The 18,006-nt window shown below is 44.7% G+C and overlaps 1 protein-coding gene across 8 annotated transcripts in view; it reads left to right on the top strand.

Moving 5' to 3' along the window:
• KCNJ15 (potassium inwardly rectifying channel subfamily J member 15) overlaps positions 1-5,320 on the top strand; it is a 77,261-nt gene extending 71,941 nt beyond the window's left edge. For 6 of the 8 annotated variants that reach the window (XM_049629248.1, XM_049629249.1, XM_049629243.1 and 3 more), the window contains 3 exons: positions 62-162; positions 1,978-2,085; positions 2,467-5,320. In XM_049629248.1, coding sequence (XP_049485205.1) covers positions 2,040-2,085; positions 2,467-3,614 — 1,194 coding nt within the window. In that variant the 5' untranslated portion in view covers positions 62-162; positions 1,978-2,039 and the 3' untranslated portion in view covers positions 3,615-5,320. The remainder of the gene's footprint in view (positions 1-61; positions 163-1,977; positions 2,086-2,466) is intronic. The other 2 variants (XM_049629250.1, XM_049629251.1) reach the window with 2 other exon arrangements.
• The last annotated feature ends 12,686 nt before the right edge of the window (positions 5,321-18,006 follow it).

Here is an 18,006-nt window from a genome sequence, read left to right as displayed (position 1 = left end):
TCTCACCGGGTCAGTCTCTTTGTAAACACCTGTGAACGCCACGCGTCTCTCTCTCTTTCAGGCAGAAGCAGCATCCCCTGGTAGCCAGGTGGGCGAAGGGGAGCGAGCACGTTCCACCTGCCTCGAAGAAGACGCCTTCTGACCTGCTGAGGGAGTGACCAGGTAGTAAACAGTCTGAGGGCAGATTGAGAGGGAGGGAAAACGCGTTCACCCCGTGAGTGTGGCCCCCCCCAGCGGCTCTTTCCCACAGAGAGGTGCTGAACCCAAGACCCCCACCCCTCCCCCAGAGGCCGTCGGTCGCGTTCTCCCTTTTAAGACCACCGATCTCCGATGGCTCTTGGTGTCGTCACCTCCAACACTAGATGGGCAGCAGTGCGACAGAAAAGAGCTCTCAGCAGAAAGAGGGAAAAGATCCAGCTCATCCCAAGCCTGGCCCGTTGCCCCTTTTAAAGGGAGGTTAAAACAGAAGCTTCATGGCACTGCCTTCACGTACACAGGGGCCAACTTCTCCAGAATCTGGCAGACAGCTGAGCTTGAGCTTGGAGCGCCGCTCATGCCCGCAGGACACTCGGGTGTCACTCACTCTTGAAAACTTAAGCCTCTGTTTTTATTCCAGTGGATGGAATGGCATGCACTTTCCCCTGGCAGTCTCTCTCTCTCTCTCTCTCTCTCTCTCTCTCTCTCTCATGGGGTGCATGTGTCTACTTCCACATAAGCTGCATTTGTGTTACTGGTGCTCGTGTTTTGAGTGTGGCTATGCCTCCCGGCATGGCAGCATGGCGTTTTGTTTCCAAACTTTCGTTGGGGTCACTTTCCTCTTAGTTGACTGAGAAATGCCGCTGAGGGGCTGATAAAGCCGAAGCTCATCCTGTGTTTTCCTTCTAAATCGACCTCCAAATACGAGGAAGAGGCTGCAGCAAGAACAAGACATTCTGAATAGCGTAGGGCCCTTCTCTGCAGTGAAAATGAAAAAGTAGCTTTCCTTCCCAAGGGGGGGAAAGAAACATTTCGAGGGCAGCTCTGGAAATGACACGCTCTTCATGAAACAGGAAAATTAAAAAGTGCAACCACTTACTGAATCCCCAACAAGTGTTAGCTGCTAATGGATGGTTTCACTTTCCTTGAAGGGGTTTGCCCAGAAGATTGCTTCCAAAACTTCTATGGAGACAGTGCTGCTCTAACGGCAAAGATTCCTGCATGAATCACAGACCACTGTATTCAGTTCCTTTTTAGACAGGGGGAGGGTTCCTTTATCCTCCAAATACCAGTGAGGTGGGAAAAACCCATGCCGACCAGGTGGTGTTCTCCCGTACTCCCTCACATCTTTTTCAAGGAAGGTAGGGGTGATTTATTCCCGTCACCAGGCAGGTAGTATAAGACGCCGTGTGGCCTCACACCCAGTCTGTTCCTGTCTGTTGATGCAGAGGGGAGCGTTCCCTGGGACTTAGCGCGGGAGCCTGACGTGTCTTCTAGGTGGGACTGTTCTGCCACAGCGTCGGATGCCTGCCCTTGCTTACTTGTTGTTTAATTTTTGAAAAGAGGTTCCTGTGATGGTTCTAGTTGGTTCTAAAGGAGTAATGCAGAAATTTTGGGCCATACCTAAATGTCATGTCTAACGTGGGATTTTACAGCATTTTCCCAAGAATAACCAGCGTATCGACTGAGCTATTAAGAAAGTGTAATTATTCACTATGTGGTTGGTGTTGGTTGTTTGATAATTTAATGCTTTCCCATGTAATCAAGAAGTAGGAGAGGTGATAGATGATAGATTATTCACTGGGGGGGGGGAGTGAATTTCTGTTGCAGAGAATGCCACACGAAAGGGTAAGTTTTTAAAAAGTTTATTGATATTACCCAAGTTTTAAAAATATGGAGTAATATTCTCTATTGCTGCATCAACACTATCTTATAGATGGTATGTTTTAGTTATATCAGTACCGACCCTATGCTCGGTCAACTTATTTTTAAATTTTCCAGAATCGGAAATCTGTGGTAGCTGAGTATACACAAACATTCGTCATACTCTGTGGGGTAGACACATGTGTGTGTCATTTCACAACGAGAAGCTCAGCGTCGTTTTTGAGGGTGAGGCTTCGTTTTGGCAAACTTTCTGGTCATTATCTCATTTAACCATCACACAAACTCTGAGGAGTAGGTTGTATTCCCATCTTACAGATTAGGGAGCTGAGATCCAGAGAGACTGCATAGCTTGTCCCAGGTCACACAGCAAATAAATTGGAGAGTCAGCATTCAGCCCAGGTTTGCTTATCTCCAGATTCCATGCCCCTCACTCCACCCTACTGCCTTCCTCCAGAACTAGCAGACGAGTCTTGCCTTCCAAATTCTCCTTTCTCATATACGTCCGTATATACTCCTACATATTTCACCTGATTATCCTGTGTCTGTTTTCTGGGCGTCCTACCACCCGTGACAATAATGGAACATCTTTCTTCGTCATCTCCTTAGGTGGTCCCAAGAGCCTGACAATGGACGCCGTTCACCTCAGCATGTCCAGCGCTCCCCTCGTGAGGCAACCTTCAGGAGCTGGACTCAAGACCAACAGGCCCCGAGTCATGTCCAAGAGCGGGCACAGCAATGTGCGAATTGACAAAGTGGATGGCATATACTTACTCTACCTTCAAGACTTGTGGACCACCGTCATCGACATGAAGTGGAGATACAAGCTCACCCTGTTTGCCGCCACGTTTGTGATGACGTGGTTCCTTTTTGGAGTGATCTACTACGCCATCGCGTTCATTCATGGGGACTTAGAGCCGAGCGAGGACGTTTCGAATCACACCCCCTGCATCATGAAGGTGGACTCTCTCACTGGGGCGTTTCTCTTTTCCCTGGAGTCCCAGACGACCATTGGCTACGGAGTCCGTTCCATCACGGAGGAATGCCCTCATGCCATTTTCCTGTTGGTCGCTCAGCTGGTCATCACAACCTTGATTGAGATCTTCATCACAGGCACCTTCCTGGCCAAGATTGCCAGACCCAAAAAGCGGGCGGAGACCATCAAGTTCAGCCACTGCGCGGTCATCACCAAGCAGAACGGGAAGCTGTGTTTGGTGATCCAGGTGGCCAACATGAGGAAGAGCCTCCTGATCCAATGCCAGCTCTCTGGCAAGCTCCTGCAGACCCACGTCACCAAGGAGGGGGAGCGGATCCTGCTCAACCAAGCCACCGTCAAATTCCACGTGGACTCCTCTTCGGAGAGCCCCTTCCTCATTTTGCCCATGACATTCTACCACGTGCTGGATGAGACGAGCCCCCTGAGAGACCTCACGCCCCAAAACCTGAAGGAAAAGGAGTTTGAGCTCGTCGTCCTCCTCAATGCCACCGTGGAATCCACCAGCGCGGTCTGCCAGAGCCGCACGTCTTATATCCCAGAGGAGATCTACTGGGGCTTTGAATTTGTGCCTGTAGTTTCTCTCTCCAAGAACGGAAAGTACGTGGCTGATTTCAGTCAGTTCGAACAGATCCGAAAGAGCCCAGACTGCACCTTTTACTGTGCGGATTCTGAGAAGCAGAAACTTGAGGAGAAGTACAGGCAGGAGGAGCAGAGGGAAAGGGAGCTGAGAACTCTTTTGTTACAACAGAGCAACGTCTGATGTCAGTGAACGCCCCGGGTTGAACCCTGGGAGCCCTTTCCGCGTCCGAGCTCCCTTAGAATGCAGAGGTCACCGTGAAAACGTGAAGGTGTGGATTCACCCTAAAAAGCTGCACACACATACAAAATCACCCCCCGCCCCTTGGATCTAGTGCCTAAGCAAGCATCGCCACGTTTGAGGAGTTCCTTTTCCAATGCTTTGTCTGCCGCGAACTCTCAAAATTCGTATTTCCTAAAATGGGGCTACATTTCCACAAACTTGATGTAGGGCAATTGAAATAATGTCCTGCCGGGTGGACAGACAGTTAGCAATGCTGGTATTGAAAGGAAGTGCATTTCTATACAGGATATCAGCCATCATATAAGGTATTTATTCAAAACAATTATCAAAGACGTTATGGCCGAGAGTTGAAATGTGGTTCGGTATTCCTTTATACCATTGCTTTAAAGCACCCTCTTCTTTTCAAGGAAAGAAAATGCTATATATACAATGGAAGCTACTGGTAATACATAAAAAGGGGCAAGGGACTCTGTGCTCACAAAAATCATAGTTCCGTTTTTGCCTTTCTTCGTTGGATTGAATTGTAGGAGTGAAATTGATCAAACCAGGGGTAAACAGTTGAGAAAACATACACAAATGGACTTGATGCTATTAATTTTTTGGTCGGAATGTACTGCTATTTTCTATTCAACACCAGCAACATCAGCACCATCTGGGAGCTTATTAGCAATATAGACTCTCAGACCCCATCCGGACTTAGAGAATCAGAGGCTGTCCCTTAACAAGACCTCCAAGTGATTTGTATACAAACGAAAGTCTGAAAAATGTCCACTCTGAAAGTTTTCAAGGGAACTTTCTGAAGCCACGGGACCCCATGGGTCCCAAACCCATTTGGCCCCCGGACCCATCCTTCTTTCTTCAGCTTGTTATCATGGGCCAATATTTTTGTCAGCCATCTCCTTCCTCGTCTGCAAAGGAAGTGCCACTGATATTCCAAGATTGAAAAAGTTACTTGAGAGGAACGGCTGTCATGCTAAAGCACATGCTTGTTGACCCTAGTTAGCACAAAAGAAAATGAAGCCACATTACAATCGGAAACTTGGTCAGATGTTGAAGTCCACAGGGTTGGATGGGGCCATGAAGAACACAAGGGGTGAGGATAATGAATTTGTATACAGATGACTCCTTGGGGCATGAACTTTGGTAATCTTATAACGTGTAAAGAATGCCCCCAGCATTTAAATAAATCTCATACAACTGAGTCTTACAGGGGTAACATTTTGCTCTTGGAAGAATCTAGGGGCCAGGAACCACATTTCTTTGGGGCAAAGAATATACGTGGGGCCGGGACTAGCTAAATGTGCCACAAGTGAATTCTCATTTCATTCAAACTGGGGTCAGTTTGTGTATTCACTCAAGAAGAATGTGACTGTAAGTGGGGAGGCACTGTGTAGACATACACACGAACCCACATATATGTACACACACGGACACACGCACGCACGCACGCACGCACATCCTGGCTTTTCAAGCATAATTGTGGAAACGATCAATGAAAGATGTTTGCAATGAAGAGAGCCAGTCCTCAACAAATATGCTCATAGATGTTTTATTCTATAAAGATGGGGACACTGGGGCTCAGAAGAAAAAGGGAAAGCAATCTGGATTCGGGTTATCAGGGAAATGACGACACGGATTACAGCAAATCCGGCCCTATCTTCAGGCTACCACATTTTCAAATGTCCTTCCACATAAGAGAAGATGTGGCTCACACATCTGACTGGGGGCTGAACACTTAATGCAGATGTAAGAATAACGGGGGTAAAGTTAGTGATAGAGGGGGTTTAAAGAACAATCTCAATGTACAAGAGGCTTTTCTTTTATTATTCAGGAATTGTTTTTTCTCTTTCTGTTGATAATTTAATGGCAGATTGTTTTAGATCTTTATTCTCTTAACGAAATTGCATATACAGACATGAGCCCTTTTAGTTATTTTATGGGGTTTTTTTTATTGTATATTGCGGTGTAATCGACAGGAAAATAATGCCACGGGCATGTTTACAGGTTTTCTACTGCACTATTAAATTCTCTTCATGGTATTTACATCAGTGCTAATTTAAATGTGATTAAGATGAGGAATCCTGCATACTTGCGTAGTATTTGGTATATTGATGGAGCATGAGATGGAGAAATCTTTTGTGTGTCCATTGAGCTTATCTATTTCAGCCAAATCTGGAAGACTTGGTCATCTGATCTTTTGCACTACCCGAAGCAGCATCCCAAAAGCCAATACTTGTTCAAGTCGATAAATCATATAGTCATACAATATTTTGACAAATCAAAATAATCATACGATATTTTGTAAATAGTTCTATACTTATATCTGGTTGAAACTTAGCATTTCCCAAGCATACTTACTTATTATCACTTGGTGCACAGCACTCTGGTGTTAACAAACTAACCAAAGATGTAGGTGGCAAACTTATTTGATTATATCTGGACGGTCTTTTGACTGAAACAGATTCATGCTCAACACCCAACTGAGAAGAAATCCAGCTAATGCAACGTTTTTGACCCAAAAAGCCTTCTGCGTTCTGGAACATGTCCAATGCATCAGGCCTTCTCGGTGAGACCATTCCAAACTGTCACGTTCCCTTTGAAAAACCACAAAGTCAATAGCGGCAAATCAGTGTAATCTGATTTATTTCAGTAAGAAAATATAGTGTACTTGCTTGGTACCTGGTAGCCAATGGTCCCAGACAGCAGAGCCGAGATTCACTCACTGACCCTCCTCAGAAGCCACTTTTGGAGACGGGGTAGAGACACACATTGGTTTGCTTTCCCATTCAGGGGGAAATCACAGCACCAGATGAGACTTCAGAAATCTAAAATAACTGGCTAAAAGTGAAAAATGCCATGAATAAGGGGATCAGGTATTGAGATGAAATTAAACGATGATTCATTTGCTTTTTCTTTAAATCAAATTTTCGGGGCGCCTCGGTGGCGCAGTCGGTTAAGCGTCCGACTTCAGCCAGGTCACGATCTCGCGGTCCGTGAGTTCGAGCCCCGCGTCAGGCTCTGGGCTGATGGCTCAGAGCCTGGAGCCTGTTTCCGATTTTGTGTCTCCCTCTCTCTGACCCTCCCCCGTTCATGCTCTGTCTCTCTCTGTCCCAAAAATAAATAAAATAAACAAATAAATAAATTAATTAATTAATTAAATTTTCAATTTCAATTGATGGCGATTTTGATGCCATTAAATGCAAATTAAGAAATATTAAAAAAGTGACACTTCTACTCCTGTATTATTCTTTTGTCCTTGCCTGGATCCTTTGAACTTATGTCATCTGGAGAAAGAAGGAAAGAGAGACAAAAAACATAGAAGACCGTAGGTCTTTGCTTTGGTAGCTCAGTCAAAGGTCATCATCCTCAGGCTTGGGTTTGTCACTGTGGTCAAAGTGTTGACATTTGACCGTGTGGTCGACAGTCTTGGTTTTCACTCTTGTCAGAATTTTTCTTCGCCTGTTACATATTTGAAACATGTATTCTGAATGCAGGTTATTTTCTCAAAGTTTTCTGGGATGGTGTTTTTTAAAATGAAATGTTAGCATTTCGAGTCTTGATTTCCACGTTCTGTGGTGCGCACTTGAATTGCAGCATTTGACTCTGGATACAGTCAAGATGCACTTCATTTTCTTCCTCCTGGAAGACACACTTGAAAGACTAAAGTTTGACATCTCACACTCCTCCTTGATTATTTGCATTTAACCCTCTGTGAACTTCAGTTTATCTTGAATCAGAATGCGTTGCCCACCCCAACTTGGGCCTGCGGGCAGTGATTTTCCTAGCCTTTAAGAGACACTGATGAATGAAGTCCAACTCTTTCCTGAAGCTTTCCACTAAATACTTACTGAAGAAGAAACGGAAGGCGGAAATGAGGTGTTAGCCACTTGACTTCATCTTCCTCCTCTGTCAGTTCTGCTGAGCTCAGTTTGCTTTCCACTTAATTTGTGCTTCACTGGCTGTTTTTCATCTTTGCTATCTACTCTATCAAGTCCACTTATTCTGTGGGTTAAAAAGAATTGATTCGGGAGGCACCTGGGTGGCTCAGTCAGTTGAGCATCGGACTTCGGCTCTCAGGTCATGATCTCACAGTTCGTGAGTTCAAACCCTGCATACGGCTCCGTGCTGACATCTTGGAGCCTGGAGCCTGTTTCACGTTCTCTGTCTCCTCTCTCTCTGCCCCCTCCCCTGCTCATGCTCTGTCTCTGTTTCTCTCTCTCAAAAATAAACATTAAAAAAAATTATTTTTTAATAATTGATTCAAATTAGTAATTTGTGAACATTTCGACGGCCAAAATTTGGGAACAGGAATTTTTATTTTTCTGTTGGCATTTGCTGGTGTATAAAAAATAGAAGACTGGGATGCCCGGGGGACTCAGTTAAGCGTCTGACCCTCGGTTTCAGCTTAGGTCATGATCTCACGGTTTTATGAGTTCAAGCCCCACGTCGCGCTCTGTGCTGACAGTGTGGAGACTGCTTGGGACTCTCTCTCTCCCTCGCCCTTTACCCCTCCCCCACTCATGCTGTCTCTTTCTGTCTCAAAATACATAAATAAAACTTAAAAAAAAAATAGAAGACCAAGGAATAGCTGATAATTGCAGTTGATAGTTAATTCCTAATTAAATTACAATAATTGATTGTGGAAGTCAATGGACATAATTGATATAGGAGTACAAAAGCCAAAGGTATCGTATGGATAGGTAAATGCCATAGAACTGTGAGTAGTAATAATCATACCAGAGTGAGGAATGCTAGGCATGCTGTGTCTACAGAACATGTCTTGTATTCAATGATTTCTTTTTGTCCTACATCCTGCATGGACTTTATTAAGATGCTCGAAGTGTCCAGGGGCACCTGGGTAGCTCAGTCACTTAAGCATCTGACTCTTGATTTCCATTCAGGTCATGATCTCAAAGTACATGCTTTCAAGCCCCAAATGCGGCTCTGTGCTGACAGCCCAGAGCCCGCTTGGGATTCTCTCCATCCCTCTCTGTCTGCCCTCCCTCACTCATGCTCTCTCTCTCTTTCTCTCAAAATAAATAAATAAATAAATAATAACTTTTAAAAACGATGCTCTAAGAGTCCTGTATTCACTTTTTTCCAAAAAACTTACAAAATCACACAACCAATTAGAAAAGCATTTCAAACTCAACTGGATGTCTTGCATATTTATTTGCTAAATTTGACAGTCCTGCAGAGAGTATTCACATAATCCCAAACTATGCCCATCTCTAGAAGAGCCCTTCACTTAGAAGCTATGGTTTTCATACAGCGGGCGGTAAAGAAAGGGAGTGTTCCAGAAGGGTATTTTCCTGGCTTGCCCCCTTAGTAAGAGTACATTTCAGCAAAACACAAAGGGTCAGCGATACATTCCGTGTGGCGCAGAACAGCATGTTCTTCGAGGCTATCAAGGAAGGGCCTAGGATGATGGCTTCAAAGTCCTCTGCCACATGGTGGACAGGAATCCTAGTTCCCAAGCCCGTGCCAGAGAATCAGGCCTATGGTTAGGGTGGATTCTCCACAAGCACTGGGGGGGGCAGGGTACGGAGGAGGGGAGGCAAAGCCAAAGACATGGAAGTCGGCATCAAAGGCCATCTCCAAGCTTTTTCTCAGCAGGCCCACCTGATGATGGTCTCCACTCACCATGGTCTCCTCTTCATTCAAGGCCAAACCGTGTCTAGCATCCAGGCACACCCACACCCTGAGGACACCCAATTTCATCTCTCAAAAATATTCAAGTAAAGGTAGAACCCGCCCGGAGTTAGACTCAAAGGGGGCGCCTGGGTGGCTCAGTTGGTTAAGCATCTGACCTCGGCTCAAATCATGATCTCATGGTTCATGAGCTCGAGCCCCGCGTCCGGCTCTGTGCTGACAGCTCGGAGCCTGGAGCCGGCTTCAGACTCTGTGTCTCCCTCTCTCTCTGCCGCTCCCCTATTCACTCTATGTCTTTCAAAAATAAATAAAACGTTAAAAAATTTTTAAAATATTAGACTCGAAGGAAGCTACCACAATTGATTAAAGGGTACTTATCGCCTAAAAAAAATCAGAAGTTGTTGACTCTGAACTAAGAAATGTGACCCCTTAGCTTGTAAGTACTATTATTGTGATATTGCAAACGACCTTAATATAATGGAAAAAGTAAAAAGCTTCCAAGAAGGTGATAGGGAAGTTCAAAGAGGGATTTTTTAAAAATTCACTGTAATTTAACTTTATTCTTTCATCTTTAATCAAATCTTAATATTAAGGATGTTGTATGAAATCAAATCACTACAGGAAGTATGACTGTATCAGGGACTTTTTACAAAAACAAACTTCCAGATCGCAAGAGGAAGCTGTGTTTGTGTGCGGACACAGAGTATTAAATAGCAGTTGGGACAGGAAGACAGGATAACAGCCAACTTGGATCTATTTTGGAAGAATTATTTCTGTAGGGTGTCATGGAATTATAAGTTACAAAAAGTGTGTTTCACTCTGGTAAACAGACAGCTCCATTCCAAAAGGACCCATTCCAAGACACCGCTTAATCAAATTCACGAGAATGTTATGGAGAGCAAAAATCCCCAATGACCTGCGGATTTTACAAGCAAACAGTCCCACGACTCATAAACCCTGGCCGTGTGTGCAAAGCAAAATTTCGATCAGGCCTCAGTGTCCTGCTACATGCAGCGTTACGTCTGACTGCTGCACCGTGCCACAGGACGCCTGTCCTTGCTTGTCAGTGACTTTGGAGCCGCTCTTGTGCTTGGATTTGCCTAAGCAGCATCGTGACTCCCAAGATCCCAATCGATCCCAAGATCGAGTTGCTACTGGTGGGTGTTAATATAGGTATACTATGTGACCACCAAGCCCAATCAAACTCTGACCGATCAGTAAATGTTCTTGGCATGCGTCCCTTTATGTTCTAAAAAGCCACACACCTATGTGTCGAGCCATTTCTTGCTTTCGTAAGTATCTCCTCCTCTTCCTGTTTACGTGTGGAATCCCTCCCGTCTGTGAGACAATAGCAAATCCAATAAGGCTAATTTTATAGTCTTGAGCTTTTTAAAAAATTATTTTTATTTCGTTGGAACGGAAACAGCGTTACAGGGGTGCTCTGATGGAGAGGGACCTAGTATTCCCTTGGAGAGCTCAGCAGCTGCTACCAATGATAGTAACTACAATAATTTGGGAGTGAGTGGGTCCTAAGACCTTGTTAAGATGTTGTTATCTGCCAGGGCCTGAAAGAATGTATTTTTCTTCCTTTTTACTCAAAGAAAAGAAGATGAAGGGTCTGTCTCATCTCTTTCTTTTGCCTTGATGCTCTAGTGATCATTTCGTTTTCATCAATGATTAAAGATCAAGTAACTATTTAACAACATCCTTTCTGCACCTCAACCCTTACCAAAGTCCCTTATGTTTCATTGCTCTTCTGCTTTGATGGATTAAAAGAAAGAAAACACATAGTTACATAACCCTTAAAGGCACAACGATTTAAAGTCCACACGGCAGAGACGTGCACGGAAGCTATCTTCCTGGAAGCGCTTTGCTGGGGAAACCACGCACACGTACAACGAAGGAACAGGTGCGGTCCTAAGCCTGCCACAGGTGTCTCTTTTGGAACCTTCCCTTGTGGAGTTTTGGCTCCTTCACTGCCACCTTCTCGGTGGTGGCAAGACTGTTCGTTGCGTGAGAATGTGACTTAGAAATTAAAAAAAGACTAGCGCATATAGTAAGAAGTCAACTTTGAGAAGGCTGTTTGGGAAAGAAAACAAAATGTTTTCCAGAAAGCGCACAGTATTTTGGAACACAGTAATGAGGCTCAGGAGAAGGAAATATTTTATTAATTTTAATTTGCGCTGATACGTATTTTTTTCCCTAACCCTTTGTCTCAAGAATCTCCTTGTCTTTGCGGGGTCACCTTGGCCAAGAACTGAGCTATCCGTGTCCAAGCCATAAGATAGTTTTGCCTTCACCACACCACGTTCTGGGGCAGTGAAGATAGACATTTGTCACAGCAGCACGGGAAGCCTTGCTCCTGGGCTGAAAACAAGGCCTCCTGGCAGCTGTGATCTCTCTTCTCAAAAATCCTTGCTTTTGATAACCTGCCTTCAAAACTGTCAGGCCAACAAGTTTAATGGTTTAATTTTCCGTGCAAAAGTCCCCATTCTTCTCAGGAGATTTGTATTCATTTGAAATTTTTTCCCCAAATTTTCTATATCTTTGCTTGGATTTAACATATCCATCGCAGGACTCAGCGCGTAGTATATTTGAGTGTCCCAAGGTCTTTTCATCAGTCTCAGGGGCCACCGTCTGTATTTCTTGGTTTGCCTCTACTGAGTCTGTCAGAAAGTCTTGCCCTTGGCAGGTACACCTTCCTATAAACTCTGTTTATGTGTGATTTAAAGATCTACCACAGGGGCGCCTGGGTGGCTCATTCTGTTAAGCGTCCAGCTTCAGCTCAGGTGGTGATCTCGCGGTTCACGAGTTCGAGCCCCGCATCGGGCTCTGTGCTGACAGCTCAGAGCCTGGAGCCTGCTTCGGATTCTTTGTCTCCCTCTCTCTCTGACCCTCCCCCATTCATGCTCTGTCTCTCTTTCCTTCAAAAATAAATAAACATTAAAAAATTTTTAAAAGGATCTTCCACATGTCTGCTGCAACTACGGCCTCACAGTTTTACAGAAACACAGAATAATGCATGTTTTTCTTTACCCTCCCCCCCCACCATGAATATGGCTGACCTACTATGCTGCCCGCATGCTTCTTTTTTTTTTTTTTTTTTTAATTTTTTTTCAACGTTTTTTATTTATTTTTGGGACAGAGAGAGACAGAGCATGAACGGGGGAGGGGCAGAGAGAGAGGGAGACACAGAATCGGAAACAGGCTCCAGGCTCCGAGCCATCAGCCCAGAGCCTGACGCGGGGCTCGAACTCACGGACCACAAGATCGTGACCTGGCTGAAGTCGGACGCTTAACCGACTGCGCCACCTAGGCGCCCCCCGCATGCTTCTTCTGCTTGTACAACCACACATATACATGCCTCAGGACTTCTGGCCACACCTTGAATTTGCAGAGAAGAAACCATCCTACACTTGTAGGGCTCTGAATACTTTAACAACTTTGAACATTTAATAGCGTGCTGCAGACCTGGGGAAGGAGGTAGCACGTGTCTGGTTACTTGTACTTTCCAGAAGACTCGACGGTTCACTGAGGTTCAGTGTCACACCCTGTGTGACCTCTCAGGCCAGCACAGTAACCTACACTTTTCCTTTTTGCTCCTAAATTTACAGCATGGAATGTCATTATGGAGCTGATTTCTATGTGACCTAGGTCAACATGGGACCATCCAGGGCGAGCATGAGGCTGGGAGTCTGGGTGAATTCCATGACGGCCCTAACATGTTGCAAGGGGCCTATGATTCAGGAGCTGAGCACACGGGATAAGGATCCAGAAGGCAGAAATGACATTCAGCAATCATCCTGGAAGGAAAGAGCAAAGCGGTACAAATGCCACTCACCAAGACGGAAGCAGAATCCACACCGCTGTTGCTCATCTAAGTAGGGACCAGCAGTCAACCGAAGAAGAGATGTGGGGGGCGGCCAGGATCAAGAAATCCTGGAGGAAGGTCGTGGTGACCCAGCAAATCTACCTTGTTTGGTTCAAAGTTCCTTACATTCATTATGACTGCATCGTATCTCCTTAACACAGGTAAACATTGTTAGGATTTCCCATTTTACAGAAGACAAAACCGAGGCTCAGAGAAATTAAGGAACTTGTCCAAAGTTACACAGCCAGTAAGTGACAGAGCCAGGGGTAAAACCCAGGACGGACCCAAGTGAAAGTCTGTCTTCTTCCCCAGGCTCTAGCCTGCATCCCGGGTGGGCGTCCAAAGGAGCGTAAGGGATTTAGTGGTTGATGTTCTCGGAGCAAACAAAGCTGCATTTGCTTGGCCCTCAAGTGTTTTTGCCAAGTGAAAACACAAGCATGGTTGAGTTGCTGTGTCACCACAGACCTGGCCCATGAGTGCAAAATTAATGCTGAGCCACAGCAGCACAAATATGGATTTTGCCTGAGTGTTGCCCGCTGGGGATGGGGCGGTACATTTCCTACTGATTGTTTGGCTGGGCTCTGAAGACATGAGTCGTAAGGATTGATACTGGGAACTTCAGTGAAACTCTCAGGTAGGTGATCACTTCAAGGTCTTGGCCAGTCATGCAAAAGGCAAAGAGAGTTTTATAGAGAGAAGCAAACACCACAGAATCAGCAGAACTCTCTGGAACCGGATACTAAGTTTATGGGGCCTACTGAGGACAAGCGAGTGGCCCCTGCACCCTGCTGTGATAGTGACCAGGGACGGAGTGGAAGTGATCAAGACCCAGCCACCAAGAAAAGCTAGAAACACGGACAAAGGTCACAAGGGAATCTCTGGAAGCTGACTGTGGAAGGCGGTTCTGATGGATGGGTCCCGACACCATTTCATGGGCATATGGGAGGCAAGGGCAGTATGAATCCACAAGAGAGGATGAGATCAAAGAGGTGAAGTTTCGGGAGTAGGCCTCCAGTCCTAGGGAGTCCAAATCAGAAGCAGAGCCCTGTCCCTAGGAGGGAGTCAGTGAAGAACAAAAGCAAGGCAAATCTTATTTCTGGAGGAAAAAAAAAAAAAAACCCATCCTGAGGTTGGAACTCCACCACAAAGAGGCTGGCCAAGGTAGGAATGGAACCGGGCAAAATATCGTGGCTTCCTCCCTGGGAAGAAGGGTTCGCAGTGAGCAGGACCTAAGTCGAGGTGGACTTGGTGAGGACCCAATGGCCCGTTGCCTCTTTCCTTTCCCTGAGTAGGAGTCAGAGGTGGAAATCAGAGCTCCTGCCTCAGGGCTCCCTAAGCAAAGCTTAGGAGGCCAGGAAGCAAGCACACCCTTCTAGACATGGTGTGTCCTTTATTGAAAGAAAACGTGGTTCCTCGCTTCGCTTAATATTTACTCAGCCAAGCCAGACACTTTAATAAACACGTGATTACCAAGCCACATCCTCTGGAGTTCTGTGATTGCCACGTTAGTGTGTGTCTTTCCCTTTTAAGCACACACGTTGTGTTGAATTAGGGACCACTTCATGAGCTCATCTTGATTTGATTACTTTGGTAAAGACCTTATTTTCAAATAAGGTCACATTCTGAGCTTCCAAGAGTTAGGACCTCCACGTAGCTTTTTGACAGGACAATTCACCCTACAACTATTCTTTCCTACCTTCTTCATTGCCAGCTTGTGCACACTCAACCCTCCTCCTGTCCTTCTTCTTGGAAGAGGTAAAGGCTCCCCTCAGTAATAGTGACTGTCCTGAATTTCCCAGTCCTGCAGAATGGACAGACAAAGCAGACCTCTATCAGATGTTCCCTTGTGATTTGGGAATCTATGGCAGGGGACACTCTTAGACGCTCCTTCTGAGAGGGTTTCTGGTTCTCAGTGCAGAGAACCAAGAGTCTTCTTCCTGGGAATTCTCTCCATTGCTTCATACAAAGGAAGGCTTTTTTGACACTGGTTTTCAAATGGTCAGAGGCTAGCTGTAGTCTCTACAAGTTAATCATATACTGGGCTCCCCATCATCCCAACTGCTATCACAAAGAGCTTGCTGATTTCCCAAGACTTGGAAGTACTTGACATGTAGGTGCATTTCATAATTCTGTGTCTGTCATTTTTGGCGTTTTGTGTCTCCTACTACAAAGGTTAGGAAAAACTCTTCTTTTAATCAAGGCATGCTTCATGGAGGAGGTTCTGCAAGGACTGCCCTTTAGATGCTGAGGGACGCCTGCTGGGTTCCCACACTTGCATCATTTTGCTGAATCTGGTGGCATCACATGTTTATGAGAATGAGGCTCTTGTATATTGTTTTCATCCCCAAGTCGTCTCTCCCCCAGCACTGGAAACCTGAGACCCAACCTTGCTTCTCCCACCTTCCCTCCACCAGCATCTAATCCATTGCCAGTCCCTGCCCACAGGACCCCTGACGGGGCTCCCATTCTGTTGCTCTGCCCTTCACTTGGGCCGCCATTGTCCCTTATCTGGTTTTTCTGAAAAGTTTCACACTGACTGTACTGTCTCTAGTCTTCTTCCCTTCCAATCCACCCCTCATGGTGTGCCCAGAGTGGTTGTCTAGAACTGATGACATTAAGATCTGGTGGGATTATGCCCTCACACCAAACCTGACTCTTCAAAAAGGCCAAGTGTCCTAACATGGCATTGATGGCTTTCTGAGATCTGGCTCCTGATAACCTTCTCCCTCGTCATCCCTGTGCTTTGGGTTCTATCTTCAAACATCCTGAAACATTTGCAAACCCCTGAATGCTTCTCCAGCCTCTAGGATTTGGGTTATGCTTCCCCCTCTGTCTGGGATTTCCCTGGCCAAGTCCTGCTAGGTCTGCTGACAGCTTTGTACAAATGGCTTTCTTGAAAATATCTATGATATCTCAGATGAGGGCTCCTGACCACGCTATTGACTTCCCATAAGGCATAGTTCTCACCTCTCAGAGGCTTCCCTGATGCATGACTGAGCTTTACAACGCCTCTAGATAACAGTCCACACCTTCCCAGCTGTATCTCCAGAGCCAGGCCTTGCAAATGAGCAGTTCCCATCCTTGGTTCACTTCTGTAACTGACTCAACACTGGTTCTTCTGATAAAACTAGGTGGGGTGTGAGGTAAGATAGTGAGGCATTTGCCTTGGGTACTAAATGTAAGGGGTGCTAAAAAGCCAAGTAATCAAGACAAATATTTTGAAGCAGTGTTTTTTAAAATTGAAATCAATGCAAGAAATCCATGATGGACAAACTATCAAAAATTTAAATAAAGACATAGGATCAATAAGAATGCTCAAAGGAAAATCTATAACTTCAGGTCTTTATTTTAGAGAAGAAAAGCCTAAAATCAGTGATTTAAGTTCCAGCCTCAAGAAGTGAGACAAAGAATAAATGGAAGGAAGGAAATATCAAAAACAAGATAGAAATCAATGAAATAAAAAAATACACAAACAATAGTTCTGTTTGAGGTAACAATTTTAAGCTCCTACAGATAGAAGCTATATAGCTTCTGCGAAAAATGCATAAAATCAACTTCCCAAGGATTCTACAGAGTGAACAGAAGCAAGTAAGCTCTTAAGAAGCATTGAAACTCACAGGAAGCAGCAAGCATGGGGGAAGCTCCCTTCTCTGTAGCTTTGCCCTAAGGCAATTGCAGTCGTGGTGTCATAAGTCAACTAAAACTCCAATGAAAAGTCACCATTATTCTGGCTCTGGAGAAAAGGGAAGGTGCCCGGGGCAACCAGGGTTACTGGAGGGTGGCAAAAATCTAAGAAAGGAGGGAACATGGAGTGGGAATCCCTAATTCTGTGCATAAGCTCTAGAAAAATCTGTGGGTGACCACTGAACCGTTCACACACAGGACAGACTGCAAAGTCCAAACTGAGAATTACGGGCACTGCATACACACAGGTGAGATCAAGTTGGAAGTTTAACCCTAACCAAGTTATTGCCCGTTAAAAGAAAAAACATAAGCACACTTCGTAAGAAGAACATAGAATTCAGAGTCTCTACTATATGCCCTTGACAATATTCAGGATACAGTCCAAAATTAAACAACATATGAAGAATCAGAAAAACGTGACCTAGACTCAAGAGAAAAGACAATTAACAGAGGCTGACCCTGAGATGACAGTCGTTAAAACTGCTCGATGAGGTAGAGAGAATACAATGGTGATGAATGAAAAAATAAAGAAATCTCACTAGTGATATAGAATACATAATTGTATACAAGCCAATCTGAAATTTTGGAACTGAAAAAATAAAATATCTGAAATAACAAATTTGCTAATGGGTTCAATAGCGGAATGGAAGTGAAAAGGGAAAGGATGGGTCAACTTGAATATAAATCAGTAGAATTATCTAAACTAAAGAACAGAGAGAAAAAAGTTAACATAGCCCAGGGAACTGTGGGATAATGTGAAATGCCTAATGTACCAGCAAGCAGAGACCCAGTCATTGCATTTTTAGTCATTACCCAAATAAAATGAAAATGTATATCCAAAGACACACACATCATTGCTAATAGCAGCTTTATTTGAAATAGCCAGAAAATCCGTGAACAGCCTAAATGTTCATCAATGGGTGAGTGGGTAACAAAATGTGATCTACCTATATAATGGCATACAAGAGAAATCAATGATCTACTGATGAAGACAATATCGTTGGATCTCAAAGTCATGTTATAATGAGCACACGAAACCACATAAAGAGAATACATACTGATTTATTCCCTATCAAATTCTAAAACATTCCAAATAATCTATATTAACAGAAAACTAATCCGATG

The sequence above is a fragment of the Panthera uncia genome, chromosome C2 (genome assembly GCF_023721935.1).
Source record: "Panthera uncia isolate 11264 chromosome C2, Puncia_PCG_1.0, whole genome shotgun sequence".
Lineage (NCBI taxonomy): Eukaryota > Metazoa > Chordata > Mammalia > Carnivora > Felidae > Panthera > Panthera uncia.
Note: the sequence above shows the minus strand (reverse complement) of the source record. Positions and strands in the feature narration are given on the sequence as shown.